General features: G+C 38.6%; 1 protein-coding gene across 50 annotated transcripts in view; it reads right to left on the reverse strand.

Moving 5' to 3' along the window:
* sorbs2 (sorbin and SH3 domain containing 2) overlaps positions 1-17,024 on the reverse strand; it is a 241,249-nt gene that overhangs the window by 71,988 nt on the left and 152,237 nt on the right. For 44 of the 50 annotated variants that reach the window (XM_062981426.1, XM_062981443.1, XM_062981425.1 and 41 more), the window contains 3 exons: positions 5,610-5,676; positions 2,024-2,068; positions 289-466 (listed from right to left, as the gene is read on the reverse strand). In XM_062981426.1, coding sequence (XP_062837496.1) covers positions 289-466; positions 2,024-2,068; positions 5,610-5,676 — 290 coding nt within the window. The remainder of the gene's footprint in view (positions 1-288; positions 467-2,023; positions 2,069-5,609; positions 5,677-17,024) is intronic. The other 6 variants (XM_062981438.1, XM_062981464.1, XM_008111788.3 and 3 more) reach the window with 1 other exon arrangement.

The following is a 17,024-nucleotide window of genomic DNA, read 5'->3' on the forward strand; positions in this document are numbered from 1 at the left end:
TGAGAAACTGCAAGTCGTTTCTGATGTGAGAGAATTGGCCGTCTGCAAGGACGTTGCCCAGGGGATGCCCGGATGTTTTGCCATCCTTCTGGGAGGCTTCCCTCATGTCCCTGCATAGGAAGATGGAGCTACCAGACAGGAGCTCACCCCACTCCCTGGATTCAAACTGCCAACCTTTTGGTCAGCAGTCCTGCTGACACAAGGGTTTAACCCTTGCACCACAGGGGGCTCCTGGCTCTGAACTAGCTGGTTCTAAAACTCAATATTACAAAATGACAAAAGACTCACTTCTCTGGTGCAGATCTTTGTCGTGGTCGAATTGGTGGTGCTGGAGGTGGTGGAGGTATAGGGGATGAGACCTTGAAGGCATCACTGCCATTATCAGAAGTACTTTTCGTCAGTGGTCTGTAAGTGTGAGTCTTTGCAGCGGGATGTGCTTGAGCCGAATAGGACGGGCTGAAGTTACCTAACAAAAGACAAACACACACACACACACAGAGAAGAATCTGAAACACAGATATCCATACAAACAGAAACAGACTGAGGCTGGCTGTCCAAGATATTGAGCAAAGTTGTAAGGAGAACTGAATATTGCTTTTCGCCAAGAAAAATCTCAGGTGTTGTAGTCTGATAAAGGTAACTTTTCCAGGTTTATGGAAACCAATGACTTGATAATAACTTAGTTTTAACAGTCCAAAGCAGGTAGGGGACTGCATTGCATGTTTAGTCAAATGTGGCCATATATAAAGGGAATGAAAACATTTCCTGGTGGGACCTTGATCTTTTCATTGTTACAGAAAGTTGAAACAGAAATACACATACAGACAATCAATAGTATATATTTGCATATTTAGGCATGCTTTTGTTAATAATGTTAATAGGTGATGTTTTGCTGAGAATTAGCACTGGACAGTGATCAATACATTTCATATTAGTAATACTTTTATAATTTTTTACAAATAAAGCCTGAATTGTGTGATATGAACTTAACACTATAGTACCTATAGCTCCATTCTTTCTCCTGCAACATCATTTGGGATGTTATCATTTAACGGCATTAAATGTTTGTCGATATTTGTTGTAAACCACCCTGAGTCCCCTTGGGGTCCAGAATAATAATAAAGATTATTATTCTTCTTACTTTTGGCACTACGATGCGACACAGATTTGCTTGTAAATACATACCTACATATCTCATTTTATTATTGACAAGTAATTTGAGAGTCAATATGTTCTCGTCGAATGTACATTTTTACAGGGATTTCCAGTCTTCTACTACTATATTGTCAATATCCATTACATTCAATTTGCTTCAACTGCAAAAGCGATGTAATTACAGAATAAATGGAAATCTATGTTACATTTTAGATATATAAATTTGCATTTTGAATTGCATTTTAAACAGCACCATTTAGTGAAAATTAAACACATCTGAGTCATTTAGATCTCAGTGTTAACACTTGGCTATCAAAGCGAGAAGTTTATTAAAACACAACTTTATCTGAATTGTGACCATGTTTAAAAACTTTTATGAAACTATTCTAAGCTACTGTCTTAATTACTGACAGAACATATTGTTGTTAGCAATTTGGACTTGCATTCTCTGCTACAAATGGTGGTCCTACATTTAACATTATATCAAAGTAGGATCTGCCAGATGTTTAGGATAAAAAAAAAGCCAGAATGCTCCCATTCAGAAATGAAAGCTGGAACATTTTGGGAGATCTAGTTCACAAGTTACTTTCCTCCAAGTTTGCCCTAACTAAACCAGAATCTGTCCAAATAGCTTATAAAACCAGTGTAAGGTAAATATTGCCAATATATTTTGGATGGATTAAAAACCAAGCCAAACCAAATCATTTTGACATCAGATAAACCATGATATCAAAGCCACAGCCAGAGATCAATCAGCAATACTAGTTACAAAAGCACAGAAGCACATGAAGACTGGACCAGAAGAGTTAGCTAACACGATTGCTGACACAAGGAAAAGACTAATGTGAAGGGAAGGAATAATTCCTACCAGTATTATATGCATATGCAGTATTATACATGTCTGTGTCATCATCTACAAAAAGAAAAATAAATGTTACAGTAGTGCTATATCCATTGATTTATCACAATAAGCCAGGGTTGTCTTTGGGAATACAAATAAAATAGCCAGCCTGAAGGTAAACATCTTACTTCAGGACTCTGTCTCATACTGCTATCCATTTTTAATAATCTCAGACCTGGAGAACATATGCTTGCTGTTTCACTGGGGATATAAATGGTGTGAGTTATTTTCTTTCATTTTGGCAGTTTCCACAAGTGGCCAATTCACACTTATTCACCAGCGGTGTGGGAGTCACTTCTCTGTGATTTTCCCTTATGCTGCTATAGTACCACATACACAAAGCAATTGAAGGGGGAAAATGACATGGTTTTTTTCTGATACAAACACCATCCTGCAGGTCAATGTGAGCCAGTCATGGGATTTGAAAAAGCGAAAGTGCTAACACTGACACGAGCCAGCAAGTTAAGAATATTTTAAGGTCCGCATTTTTTAAAAATAAAGGAGATGTTGGTGCAAGATCTACTCTTTATCCATGGAAATTAACAGTATTTAAAAGCATTTTATCCTGGCTGGCTTGTAGTCTGACTAATTAACTAATTCCTCAGCCAATCCACTTCTAAGCCATAGTAACACTCTACAGAACAGCTCTTAATAGACAGCACCCCATTCTGAGGGAGGTTTAATAGCTCTGTTCCTCAAACTTTTATAACTAAAACTAAACTAGAGCTACATAAAGGCCAGACATGCATTCTCCTGTTGAACTATAACCTCTCTCAGATTTCCCCTAATATATATATATATATATGTGTGTGTGTGTGTGTGTGTGTTGAGTTGCCAGTGGAAATATAAATAGTTTCCTTATATCTGGATTGAAATAAATAAGACAAAGATAAATGTCTCATGCTCCGTACTACTGTTGCTACCATATCACAGGAACATAGCCATATTCTTCCATGGCAAACATGGGAGGGGTAACATTATTACTAGCTATACCTGTATTCAATACTTGGATGTCCAATGTTAGTGAAAAGGGCCTTTTGAGATAACCAGGGGTACTGATCATGTAGGTATATATGCAGAGACCACTCTATGACTGTTGAGCCTCTTAGTAGAGGCTATTCCACAGCTGGGAAGCCACCATCAAAAAGGTCTCCTTCCTTCATTTGCCATGGATTAAAAATGGATGTGTGAATTTACTCTTAAAATGGGTCTTTAGGACCATTGAGATGTGTGTCTGTATTTTTAAAAAAGCTTTATGCTTACAATAGACTAGGTATGAAGAGTGAAGAAACTCATATAGAGGGGATGGGGAGCCTGTGGTCTTGCTAGCAATGTTGACATTCATCAGTCACAATATGAATCGTCAGTGGTGAAGACATGTAATCTGGTTCCATATGGAGGGCCACAGATTTCACATTCTTGCAGTGAAGAATGAACCTGTATATTTTCTCTCACCTTGCTGGAAAGAGTGAGCCTAGATCCAGAGATAAATCACTATTTGGAATCAGTTGACTATCAATCTTAAAACTACAGAAATATGAAACAATTTCAGAGGAATATGTGGTCATATCTCAATTCACATGGACCAGCCAGAATTTCTCTGAGACTGCAGGTCCTGAGCATAGGATAAATGAAAATGTGTCACTCAGCTCATATAACATCAGTCTGGGATAGATGCCATGGACCTTGGACCTAGAAGATCACAGCAGCTTAGACTGCATTAGATAGTTTGCCCTTGTCTATGCTAACCTGCGCTGGTTTTTCCAGGGTCTTTATCTAGACAATCCAAGAGTTAATCTGTTGATGGTTTGAATGGAAAAGACGTGCTGTCCTATTAAGCTTTAGCCTCACTAGTTAGTCATGCTGTGTTTAGGTTGATGGGTGAACAAAACCCCTGTTGTAGTTCAGCCTGTGTTACTACCTGATGCCAATGAGGTTTCTGGGCCTGGGCCTGTATCTGATTCTGGGCCTGTGTCTGCTTGCAATGGGGATGATGGTCTTGACAGGCTTGCCTTAGAGCCAGAGGTTTCTGCAGAACAGAGAACGGAGCCTCAAGGACAAATTCCTGAAAGGAGCCACTTTTCTGAGGGAGATTCTTCAGATACAGATGCAGCTGGAGAGGTTAATGAGCTGGCAGATAGCAGGCAAGACTTTTGTAAACAGATAGTTCCCAGCTCCTTTGTCGGTCAGTTCGTCTTTGAGAAAAATGAGCAGATAAATTATCTGCTGACAAAGTGAAACAAAATGTGTTTTTCTCAGGGGAGGAGGTTTATTAAGGCAATGGGAAAAGCCTGTTACTTCATTGGGGTCAATGCTGGTGCTTCAAGTCAGTCATGCCAGTTCATGCTCTAAGTTTCCTATATGGATTTTGCTTCATGGTTCCTGTCATGTCAAGTTTTGCTCTTTGAATCCAAGTGTATTCTTTCCTGGTTCCAGTTTACCAAATTCATGCCTTGTCTTTTGGGATTTATTTTGCCTTGTGGTTTTGGATTTACAACCTTGTATCTTGTGTTTTATTCCTGTACCTTGGAAGTGATGGACTATTGCTGATGTTTCAAAGAAACCTTTTGAGACTTTACCTTTTAATCCTTTTTATTGCTTGGCTTATATATATATATTCTTCAATAAACTACTTGGTGATAAAATTCAGCTGGTGTGGTGTCTTATGGTCAGAGAGATGTAGTTCTGGGATACAACAATGAAATGAAATATGTTGTTGATTTATAAGACAGCATCTTTTTGAAAATTAAACTCCCCACTAAGTTTAATAAAAGTAATTAATTACAGATAGCAGACACCATCTTAAGATATGTATCAGCAAATTCTTTGGTGGTTGTGTGTCTGTATTGTATTGTGATGTGCTCTGTAATGTGTTGGTAGAAAAACAAGGACTTTTCAAATTTTATAATCAGACTGATTTTTATGCAAATAGAAACTTTACAGGTTGAATCCATTAATGAACAAATTAATTGCCCAAGACTTATTCCAGTTACTTATTTAGTTCATATTCCTACTCAATTATGAAATTTGCTGCATGATCCTGGACCAGTCATGTTCTCTCTGCTCTATATTATTGAATGAAAAATTCACTCTTGTTACTTAGCATGCATAGTGGGTCATTTGTTCAATAAGAATACACATATGAGCTGTTGTTTGTATGCAGAAAAGACTCATATATAAGCCAAAGTAATTGCTTTTATTCTATAGTTGGAATTCTCAAATAGATTAGTTGCCCTGGTAGAGAGCAGAAATTAAAATCGTTCCATCCTAATTCCAAAAAAAGGCATATGAAATCTGGTGCTACATAGTTCCTTTAATGAACCCACTGTAATCCTTTTTAGTTTTCTTTACATCTTGAAAATCCTGTTAAGCACGTTCACCGATTTTCCCTAAAGAACAATACATCAACTGTACACTAATATACTTACATGGGTTGAAGAAATGCTTACTGGGCTACAGCATCTTATTACTGAATGACCACTTATATATATAGTAATAATCTGACAGCAAGCTGCAAGGCAACAAAACTGTAGAAAGAAGAAGTCAGACGTACCAGGCTTGTGAACCATGTGAATTTGCTTGAACATCGTCTTATACCAATCCTTCGGTCTGTCAACTGTCTAAAAATAATAAAATTTCAAACTATTAGAAGGGGCAAAAACAGGTACAAGAGTAAAGTAGGCTATACAATGGAATAGAATAATTCATAGCTTTGTGGTTTACTTATTCCCATGAGAATTAGGTGTGTTTCACTTAGGGACCTTAACTGTTAGAAATCTTCATGTGTAATACTCTGTAGAGCTTCACTTATTTGCAATATTTGGGAATGATATATTTGACATTGTTTCATAGGGGTTAGGTTGGATAACTTTCCTACCTTTTCCAAACAAACCGTTCTGTTAAAGGTAATGGATCACAATGGGTTCTTTCCAATGTTCCTCCATTTTTATTATACTCATAAGGGGGAGGCAGTAGGGATATAAATTTAGCCAATGTTAGTCTTAAAGGAATAATTTTAGCAAATGCCATTCTGCTACAAGACAGCTTTTGAAAACTGTGCAGTTTTCAAAGACAATTCACAGTTCAGAACTTCTGTATAAAATTGGCAAATGGTATTTTTGTCAAGAAAATAATTTCTGCACAAAAGTTTTTTTCTGTAATGAAAATGCGTAAGTATCCCTTTTCATTCAGAGGAACATGTGGGGAAGGAAGAGTGAAGTACAATGATATCTGGAGTCAAAAGGCACATAGCCACTTTCTATGTGAAGTAAATACGTGGATGCATCTATTATACATGGGCTAAACATAGGATAATATCTGATCATTATCCTATGTTTATTATCCTAAATGCACCTCATTAGATTCCAGAGACCAAAGCTTTTATGCAAATTTAGTGTCATTCATCATGGATCCAATTCAAATTTATTCAACTTTCTTTTCTTTTGTGTGTGTAAAAGATTAAAACACAATTTAAATACAATTAGACCAATGGTTCCCAACCTTTGGGCCTCCAGGTATTTTGGACTTCAGCTCCCACAGTTCCTAACAGCTAGTAAGCTAGCTGGGATTTCTGGGAGTTGAAGTCCAACACAACTGGAGGCTGAAAGGTTGGGGGCCACTGCATTAGACAATAGTACCTATTTAAAGATGTTGCTTAAGCAACTGAAGAAGTATATGCAATCACATGAGGATTAATCTAGAAATATACAGGCAGTCTCCAAGTTACAAACATCACATTTACAAATGACTCATAGTTATAAATGGGGGTGAGGCAACAGGAAGTGAGAGAAATCTACCCCCCAGAAGGGAAATTCATTCCTAAAAGAGCTATCATGGGGAAAGGTGTCTCCACTGAATCTTTATCACCGACCCTTGATTCCACAACAAGCCAATTTTTTCAAAAACAATCATCACAGGGACAGAAAGTGAGGTGAAATCTTGTGAACAGGGGCACAGGCAGCAAAACAAACACCACAGGGGTGTTAATCGTTCCCTATGCTATACAAAGATATGTCTATATCTATATCTATCTATAACCATAATAAAAGTGAAAACCCGTATGTGTGTATGTGGCACGGGTGTCTGTTCACCCTCCACAAACAGGCTACAGTTCCCAGTGCTGAGGAGTCACCAAGTCACTCCCGTCCACTGACATTGTGGTTACAGCGAGCTCCATGAACATGTAGCCCAAACCCTGCCAATGTCCTTCCCAAACACTATGGCCCACCAGCCAAGGAATGCTTTCGTTTGGGGACCATTTCATCTTAGATTTTGCATTGTCCTCCACCATAGGCAGGCATACCAGGGTTCTCCATTGGTGTGAAATTTGCATGACCCCGCCTACTGCCCGTCCCTTTCAAATCTGTCTGCAGAACAAACACAGCACAACTACATTTCCTGGAGGGGTTTGGGGGATTGACTCCACATGGTGGAGTTCACCTGCAATCAATGAGCATTCCGAACCCCTCCGATGATGGACCAGGACCAAACTTGGCACACAGAGCCCCCATAACCAAAAGAGCATATTGGACAAGTTTGGGGGAAAGGGAGTTATAGTTCACCTGCATCCAGAGAAACAGTGACCCCCACCGACAATGGACTGGGAACAAACTTTGCACAGAGAAGTCTCATGACCAACTGAACATACTGCAGGGGTTTGTGGGAATGGGCCTTTATTTTGGGAGTTGTAGTTCACCTGCATCCAAAGAGCACTGAACCCAGCCAACAACGGATCTGGACCAAACTTGGCACACAGACTCAACATAGCCTGCTGTGGATACTGACAGATGTTTTGGGACAATTGCCCCTGGAATCTGAGAGTTAGAGCAGTTCACCCCCATCCAGTGAGCACTGCAGCCAGGAGATCACCAGCCAACGACAGATCTGGACCACACTTGGTACACAGACCCAAAATGGCAAACTTTGAATACTGGCAGGGTTTGGAGAGGATTGACCCACGATTCTGGGAATTGTAGTTCACCCACTCCAAACTGAGAATACCTGACAATCAAAGACAAATCAGGCCCTTATCAAATAACCCGGGCATCGCTGGGTTCCCAAGCTAGTACATAATAAAAGTTAAATTTTGTATGTGTGCATGTGGCTGGAGTATCCATTTACACAGACAAGCTCCCGCTTCTACAAACAGCTATAGCTCCCACTACTCAGGAGACACCAAAGGCTCTCCCTCCAATGACATTGCAGGTTATAGAAGGCACCATGAACATGTCCAATAGCCCTGCCAATGTCCTACACAAACACCATACTGTCTACCCCCCAAGTGAAGGCTTTCATACGGGGAGCATTTCATCCTAGATTTTATGTGTTTCCTCCACCAAATACACCTCCCAGTGTTTCTTACTCTCTTTATTCGTGTGGAATTTGCCTCTCCCGTAACCCTTTCCTATTCTTGTCTATGGCACACAACAAATAGAAAAATTGATCAGCAACTGAACATACGAGAGAAGTTTCAGGATAATTCACCATGATTTTTAGGAGTTGTAGGTACTGGGATGTATTGTTCACCTGCAATCTAAGAGCACTCTGAATTCCACGAACGATGGACCTGGAACTAACTAGGCACACAGAACCCCCATGATCAACAAAAAATACTGGAGGTCTTTGGAGGGATTTATAGGAGGTGTAGTTCACTTATATCCAGAGCGTACTATGAACCCAAACAACGATGGATCTGAACCAAATGTGCCATGTATACCCGATATGCCCAAATTTGAATATTGGTGAGTTTTGTGGGGAATTGGCCTGGACATTTTGAAGTTGTAAGCACTGGAATTTTTAGTTCACCTACAATCAATGAACACTTTGAATTCCACCAAAGATGGAATTGGACCACACTTGGCACACAGCAAAAAATACTGGAGGCCTTTGGGGGAAATTCACCTTGATTTGGGGGAGTTGTAGTTGACCTACATTCAGATAACACTGTGAACCCAAACACCGATGGATCTTGGCACACATACCTGATAATATGCCAAAATTTGATTACTGAAGGGGTTTGGGGGAACTGACCTTCCTTTCTGAGAGCTGTAGTTCACCCACAACCAAGGAAACTGTGACCTCCACCAATGATGGACCTGGATCAAACTTGGCACACAGAACTCCCATGACTAACTCAACCTACTGGAGGGGTGTGAGCGGACTGACTCACTATAGTGGGATTTGTAGTTTATGCTATAGCCAGAGAGCACACTGAACCCCACCCATGATGCATCTAGAGCAAACTTGCCCAACATAATAAACTTTAAGTACTGATGGAGTTTCTTGGGGTTAACCTGACATGATGTCACTTGTAGTTAATCCACAACATTATACATTTTGTACAATTTAGAAAATGACTTTTTCAAATAACCCAAGCAACGCCAGGTACCCAAGCTAGTATAATGTCCCTGTTCCCACTTACATACAAATGCAACTGATGAACAAACCTACAAAACCTATCTTGTTTGTAATTGCCTGTACAGTTAATGGGGGCATTTATTATTCTCTGTGGATTTTCTCCTCTTTGCCCTACATTCTGCTTAGCCTCTATAACTATCCATAATCAACCAACACTTTTCACAGGGCAAATACCCATTCAAAAAAGAAAATCCACACAGAAGCTTGCTACAGTATTCCAACACTCCTTAAGTCAAACAAATCCGGATGGACTGGACTTAGTTATTCACACATAAATGAAAGGCCTCTTTGTCGTCCAAATAACCAGAAGGTTGACTGTACAGCAATTATATTGGATTGTGTGGCTGAAAGTAAAACACATACCAGCAACTGCACAGGAATTTTGTGGCTCTATTCTTTTCTTGATTAGATCTTTTGTAGCAATAGTAAAATTCTGTGACAGCAAGCATCTTTTATTCTTTTTTGTGGGAACAACCAATGAGCTCACTATTAACTCTTAAGGAAACAGCATTGCTTGATTATAAATGATAAATCTATGGCATTTAAAATGATGCTGACTAAAAAACGGGGATTCTTTTATAGTGTATATAAAACTGCAGACTAGATTTATTCCACTAAAAAGGAAAGGAGAAACTGACCATTTTTTCAGTGTAACTGATAATGAAGTACGCAATGCTTAAAATGAATGGCTGCATTAGACTAGGGATTTGAATACTCAAGTACCCCATCCTCACATGAGAGCAAAAAAGAAATAGTTTTCTCCCCACAATGCTATAAAGAATATTCTTCTACAGTATTCCCATTGTATATGAAGATCCTAAACCTTGTTTAGGAATTATTATAAGAGAAAAACACATTTTTTGTGTAAAAAAACTTGGGCAAAACCTTGTAGGAAACCAATCTTCTGCATAAAAGACAAGGGGGTTTGTTGCACAAAAATCCATGTTTTTCTCTGAAGACTAATTCCTGCAGAAGGTAGGATGGCTGGAGGAAACTGTTCAAAATTCCCAAAGGGTAATATGTCATTCAAAACCACTGGTGAGATTTTAATGTGGAATTTATCACAGGAGGTATCATTACACATTTTAAGTTAGCATGAATATGGACTTCACTGAACAGAGCACTTTTTATGGATAACAACGTCTGAACCTTTGGCAAGATTCTTGAGCTTCACCATTAAGATGTAATGAGCTTTCATGCAGAGTACTGTACCGTATGTACCCATGTATAAGATGATCTCATGGTAGGTTTTAGGGTCAAAAATATGGATTTTGATATGACCCATAGATAAGTTGAGGTTCATTCTGCAGAGAGGGAGGACACCTATGCTTCCTCAGAGGACAGGCCACCCCTGGACATTTCCCACTACAATTTCCCCACCCATGCATTCAAAAAGGCTAGGTGCCATGGTGGAGAGAACAGAAGGGGTCTTTGCCCCTGCGGTGGACCGAGCTCTTTAGCCACTTTGTTCAGAGAAGGGGATGGTTACTTTTTAAAATAAAAGTTACAATGCTCACACTGATAGCAGATAAGTCGACTCAGGTTTTTGGGTTTATTTGTTGAGTAAGATGTTAGTTGCAGTTATAGGGTAACTCACAAATGGAATACTCTTTGAATCAAATGCTCAAAAAGAGAACCAAAGTGAGCCCACCACAACTCTACAGATGGCACATCTACCCCTATCCTATCTTCCCGAAGAGCTTTAGCAACTTTCCAGGATGTGGCAAGGCCAGGCAGAAGCAGGCCTTGAAGGGGAATGGGACTTGCACATTCAGGCCAAGGGTCATAAAAAGGGAACTAAAATAAGAGGGAGCCCTTCCCAGTTGAAGACTATAGGCCTGATAGATGCAGTCACAAACTTGACTGGAAGTAATGCCACACCATTTCATCATAATAATTTTAATATTCTTGGGGGACAGGGAAGAGAAGGGTAAGGTAGCAGATGTGGGTGTTTAACCATTATTCATAGGCCTTTTGTAGGCTCTCAAAACAAACATGGAATCAACACTATCCTATTATATATGTTACCATGAATGTGTTGAATAAGGACATAACCAAGCCCTGGTCAGGAAAAATAACCATTGTTAACATGGTTGCTGTCTTGTTCTGCCTATCCTTATTAATTGGGCCAGACATACGTGTTCCAATGCCTTAGAGCAATGGTTCTCAACTTGGGGTCCACAATCTTGTCACAGAGGTTCTACGAAGGATGAAACTATTAACTATTATTATTGTTGACACTTTTATTTTGAATTGATATTGAATTGTTATAATAAAAATATTATAATAGTAGTGTGTGCATTAACATGTGTCGGCATCGAATTGTTGCTAATTGTACACCGCCCTGAGTCCCTTCGGGTGAGAAGGGCGGGATAGAAATATTGGAAATAAAAAAAATAAAATAATAAATAACAGATTAACATATTCCTGTTGTAGCCTAGCAGCAGTCACAGCAGGCAGGGGCTGATGATGGATTCCCTGATGACTTAGAATCAGATGGAATTGTGGGCTTTCCTGAGACTCATTCTGATGCAGGCCCTGGGATTCATTCTCATGCAGAGCCTGAAAATGAAACTGCTTTAGACAGAGAGATGAGCACAGATGGTCTTGAGCAGGGGTCCTCAAACTTTTTAAGTGGAGGGCCGATTCATGGTCCCTCCGATTGTTGAAGAGCCGAATTATCATTTGGAGAAAAAAAATGAACCAATTCCTATGCTCACTGCACATGTCTTATTTGTAGTGCAAAAAAAAAATCCCAGCAACAATTACTTATTTATTGATTTACTACCTTTAATACCCCACCCTCTCTCACCCCGAAGGGGACTCAGAGCAGCTTATAAGTTGTATGTACATACAATATATTATATTATTAGCATAGCACAATATTAGCATTATATATTACTATATTGTATTATACCACTATACTGTAATATTATTAGTAATATTACATTTAATATATAATGTATAATTTATATTATTATGTTGCATTATTATTAGTATTATATTGTATGGCATTGTAATATTAGCATCAATATTATATGTACATACAATATATTATATTATTAGCATAGCACAATATTAGCATTAGACATTACTATATTGTACTATACCACTATACCGTAATATTATTAGTAATATTACATTTAATATATAATGTATAATTAATATTATTATGTTGCATTATTATTAGTATTATATTGTATAACATTATAATATTAGTATCAATATTATATGTATACACAATATATTCCATTATTACCATAGCAATAATAACAATACAATATTTAAAAATAAAAACAATTTTAACCAACATACAGTAAACCTATCAGGATTTCAATGGGAAGTGTGGGCCTGCTTCTGGCCAATGAGATAGTCAAGTTAAGTAGGATTGTTGTTGTTGTGTGCCTTCAAGTCATTTCAGACTTTGGGCAAGCCTCAGTCTAAAACTGAGGGTGGGGGCCAGGTAAATGACCTTGGAGGGCCGTATCCGGCCCCCAGGCCTTAGTTTGGGGACCCCTGGTCTTGAGAATGTAATTGCCTCTGAACCTCAAGGCCTTCAAGGCTAGTCAAGGGAGTTGGAATCATCATCTCCGGATATGTCTAATGAAGACAAATTGATGAGAAATTCTCATGGGAATGCACCGGCTGACACTGACCTAAGCCAGGAGGCTCGCCTACAAATTCGAGCAGATAGCCAGCTTCGTAGGTGTCGTGGGAAGCAAAAGTTCCAGGTAGACATAATGCTTTCATGTCTGTATGTTAGGAGCTAACGGGCACTCTGCTCTTCAGTTCAGGCAACGTGGTTTTCAAGTTACAGCCAGGCCTGGGTTATCTAGTTCTTGTCTTGGTTCTGAGATTCAAGTATGCTGGGAGATTTTCCATGTTCATGTTGTATACCCTTGTTCAAGTTTTGCTTATGGATTTAAGTTCCTTTTGGATTTTGGGACTATTCGTGAACTGCCTTGTTTTTGGATTTACAAGAGACTGCTGACTTTTTGGATTCTACACCTTCTTATCCTATCTCTGCTTTTTACTATAAAACTTTTCTGTGTTTTTACAATAAACTTTTTGCCTTTACTCTGAACTCTTATGTAATGCTCTGGTCATAGGTGGCTTCAGGTCTGGGGTGTGACAATGCCCTTCCCTCTAAATTTAAAGGAATGTTCATGAGAAAATTGAAATTATTATTTGATGTGCCTTAAATCTTGAGTTAAGTCTTGGGGGTCTGCAGCAACAAAATAATTTAAAAGGAAGTCCATCATGAAGAAAAGGTTGAGAACCACTGCTTTGGAGGACTGATGAGTTTCCCCACAAAAAACCTAAGGATATTTTCTTAGGTATGAATTTTTTTTTAAAAAAAGAACAACTAAAAGTGTAATGGAAAAGAAACAAATAATGTAGTTATGTAATATAATAATGTAAAGATGAACACAAGTATTTATTTCTTTTAAAATGCAATTCTAATCATACTAATACTAAATTCTTTTTGTGGGAGTTCTCTCCCCATCAATGACACAATTAATTTATTTTGAAGTGTGTATGGTGTGTGTATCTCTGTACATGCCTTCAAGTTGCCTGCTGACCTATGGCAACCCAATGAATTCCATATTCGTAGGCAAGAAATACCCAAGAATGGTTTTGCCAGTCGCTTCTTCTGAAATATAGCCTACAGCATCTGGTATTCACTGGTGGTCTCCCATTCAAGTACTATGCAGAGCTCACCTTGCTTAGCTTCCAAGATCAGATGGGATCTAGCGCCTGCATATGTGTAATGATCTTAAAATATTTTAAATAGCATTTAAAATGGCCTGGTGTTAAATATTAATGGTTTAATGTGTTTTTAAAATTGTTATTATTATTTTAAACTTGTCTCAATTGATTTTATCATAAGACAGCCTAAGGCCCGAACATACAGAGTCAAATATGAATATTTAAATAAATAAAAATACAGATTTGAGATAGCATTTTAGTATAAATGAAAAAATTGTAATGGATGACATAAATGAACACACTCATGCTAGAACAGTTTTCACAGCTTATTAAGTCCTATTATATTCCAGATGGACATTTTCCCAACTGAACATGACAGTGGGTGAGAATACAAAACTGACTTGAAATAGAACAAACAATAAAACACCTTATCTCTATCTTGCCATCAACAGACCTAGCCTTAAAGAAACACACACTGAAAATGGCCTACCAAAGTAGTCAAGTTTGAATACAATACAGCTGAGTTCAGTTTCCATAGCCTTCTGGTGCATGTGGATGATACATGGATGGTTATTCTTGGCAATCCAAATGATCAAAACATCACAAGACATATGATGGTTCAAATATAAAGCAAAAACCTTGTACTACCTAACAGTACGGGGGCAAATGATCATGGAGACCTTGTGTAGTGATGCCCCAAACTGTGAAGATGATGAATTTGTGCATCTGTTCCTTTTTACTAACACATAATCTTTATTCATGATGGAAAAAGCAAGGCTAAATCATAAAGGACAATTCTATTAATCTCAAGTCTCCCTTCTCTCATTCTCAGGCACTGGATTTTCACATATATTCCCAATACCTTTATATAAAAGGGTTTCTACATCTGAAATGATTCAATTGTATACATTTTCCCTCCAAATAGTTTCCTAAATGGTAATAAAGGTAAAGATTTTCTCCTGACGTTAAGTCTAGTCGTGTTCAACTCTGGGGGTTAGTGCTCATCTCCATTTCTAAGCCGAAAAGCCAGTGTTGTTTGTAGCCGCCTCCTAGGTAATGTGGCCAGCATGACTGCACGGAGCATTGTTACCTTCCCACTGGAGTGGTGCTCTTGATCTACTCACATTTGCATGTTTTCGAAATGCTAGGTTGGCAGAAATTGGGGCTAATAGTGGGAGCTCACCCCACTCCCCATATTCGAACCACGACCTTTTGGTCAGCAAGCCAGCAGCTCAGCGGGTTAACGTGCTGCACCACCAGGGGCTCCTTCTTAAATGGTAGCAAGGTATTTTTTCCTAAAAGGTAGCAAAGTATTATTTTACTGCTTACTGTATTTTCATCACGTGAAAGTGGGGAAAGCAGGGGAAGCAGAGGGAACCATCTTTTTTTGTTCCCTATCATCACGTACCGTGCTGTTCCATGTTTCCATGTTCAGGGATAGCAGCCATCCCATGTCCTTTCCCAGCTTCTACACAGCTTTTCCTGTGTAGACTCCGTTTCTCTGCGCTACCACAACAGAGTCCCATAGGCAACCAGTGGAAGTGGCCTTGAGTCATGTGATGGCTTCCATGGAACTCTGTTTTGGCAGCATAGAGAAACGGAAAGAAGACTGTGTCTGATGAGGTCCTTAATTGCTTATATAGGAATCAAAAGCATATTATATTAAACTGATTGAATAAGTAGAAATAAACCAGCTTTAGTTTTACTTAGAACACATTTTAATACAGTGGAGTCTCACTTATCCAAGCCTCGCTTATCCAAGCCTCTGGATTATCCAAGCCATTTTTGTAGTCAATGTTTTCAATATATTGTGATATTTTGGTGCTAAATTCGTAATTACAACATAACATTACTGCGTATTGAACTACTTTTTCTGTCAAATTTGTTGTATAACATGATGTTTTGGTGCTTAATTTGTAAAATCATAACCTAATTTGATGTTTAATAGGCTTTTCCTTAATCCCTCCTTATTATCCAAGATATTCGCTTATCCAAGCTTCTGCCGGCTGGTTTAGCTTGGATAAGTGAGACTCGACTGTATTTGTATCCAGTTTTTTTAAAAAAAAAAACACAGGAGTGATACCATATATGTTCTGATACATGCTATGGAATACTTCATATACATACAATAGAGACAAAAGACAGATGCTTAGTGTAATAATCAGCATATTGGAATATTTGAATTTTCCTAGGTGGCCCCACATCTAAGAGGAATGTAAATTAGATTCCTACAGGCTCACAAATGAGGGCTTTAAAAATTCCCCTTTTGGACCCCCAATCCTAAAATCCTCTCTATTCAGCACCCCAAATCTGTTTGTAGTAATAACCAGTGGCCTAACAAACCAAAAAAAAACAAGGCAATGCTGTTAAACTATTGTCAGATATTTGTAGTATTGTAGTAAGCAGCTCTGAAAGAACAAGGTACCCAAGTCTGACCATTTGGTTTGCCTCTTTCTCAAAGACTTAATTGGAATAAGCTCTTGGAAAGTGACCAATGTTCCTAAATAGGCAAGCATTTCATTTTGCAAAAATGTGTCTTTCCAAACCCTTGCTGAAAGATATCATTGTTCACTATGGGTCTCAGTGTGTGTCTGTTTATGCCTTCATGTTGTCTGTCATCTTATGGAGACCCTATGAATTTCATAGGATTTTCATAGGCAAGGGTATTTAGTTATATAGCCAAGAGTCCCTTGTATTTGCTGATTTTCCATCCAAGTACTAACTAGGGCTGCTGGCCCTGGTTAACTTCCAAAATCAGACAACCTCTGTAAACAGTAGACATATTTGCTATACTGCTAGAGCTTCCCTTTGCTGCCAATGACAGTTATTTTATAAAGAAATC

Source organism: Anolis carolinensis, chromosome 5 (assembly GCF_035594765.1).
Source record: "Anolis carolinensis isolate JA03-04 chromosome 5, rAnoCar3.1.pri, whole genome shotgun sequence".
Taxonomy (NCBI): Eukaryota; Metazoa; Chordata; class Lepidosauria; order Squamata; family Dactyloidae; genus Anolis; species Anolis carolinensis.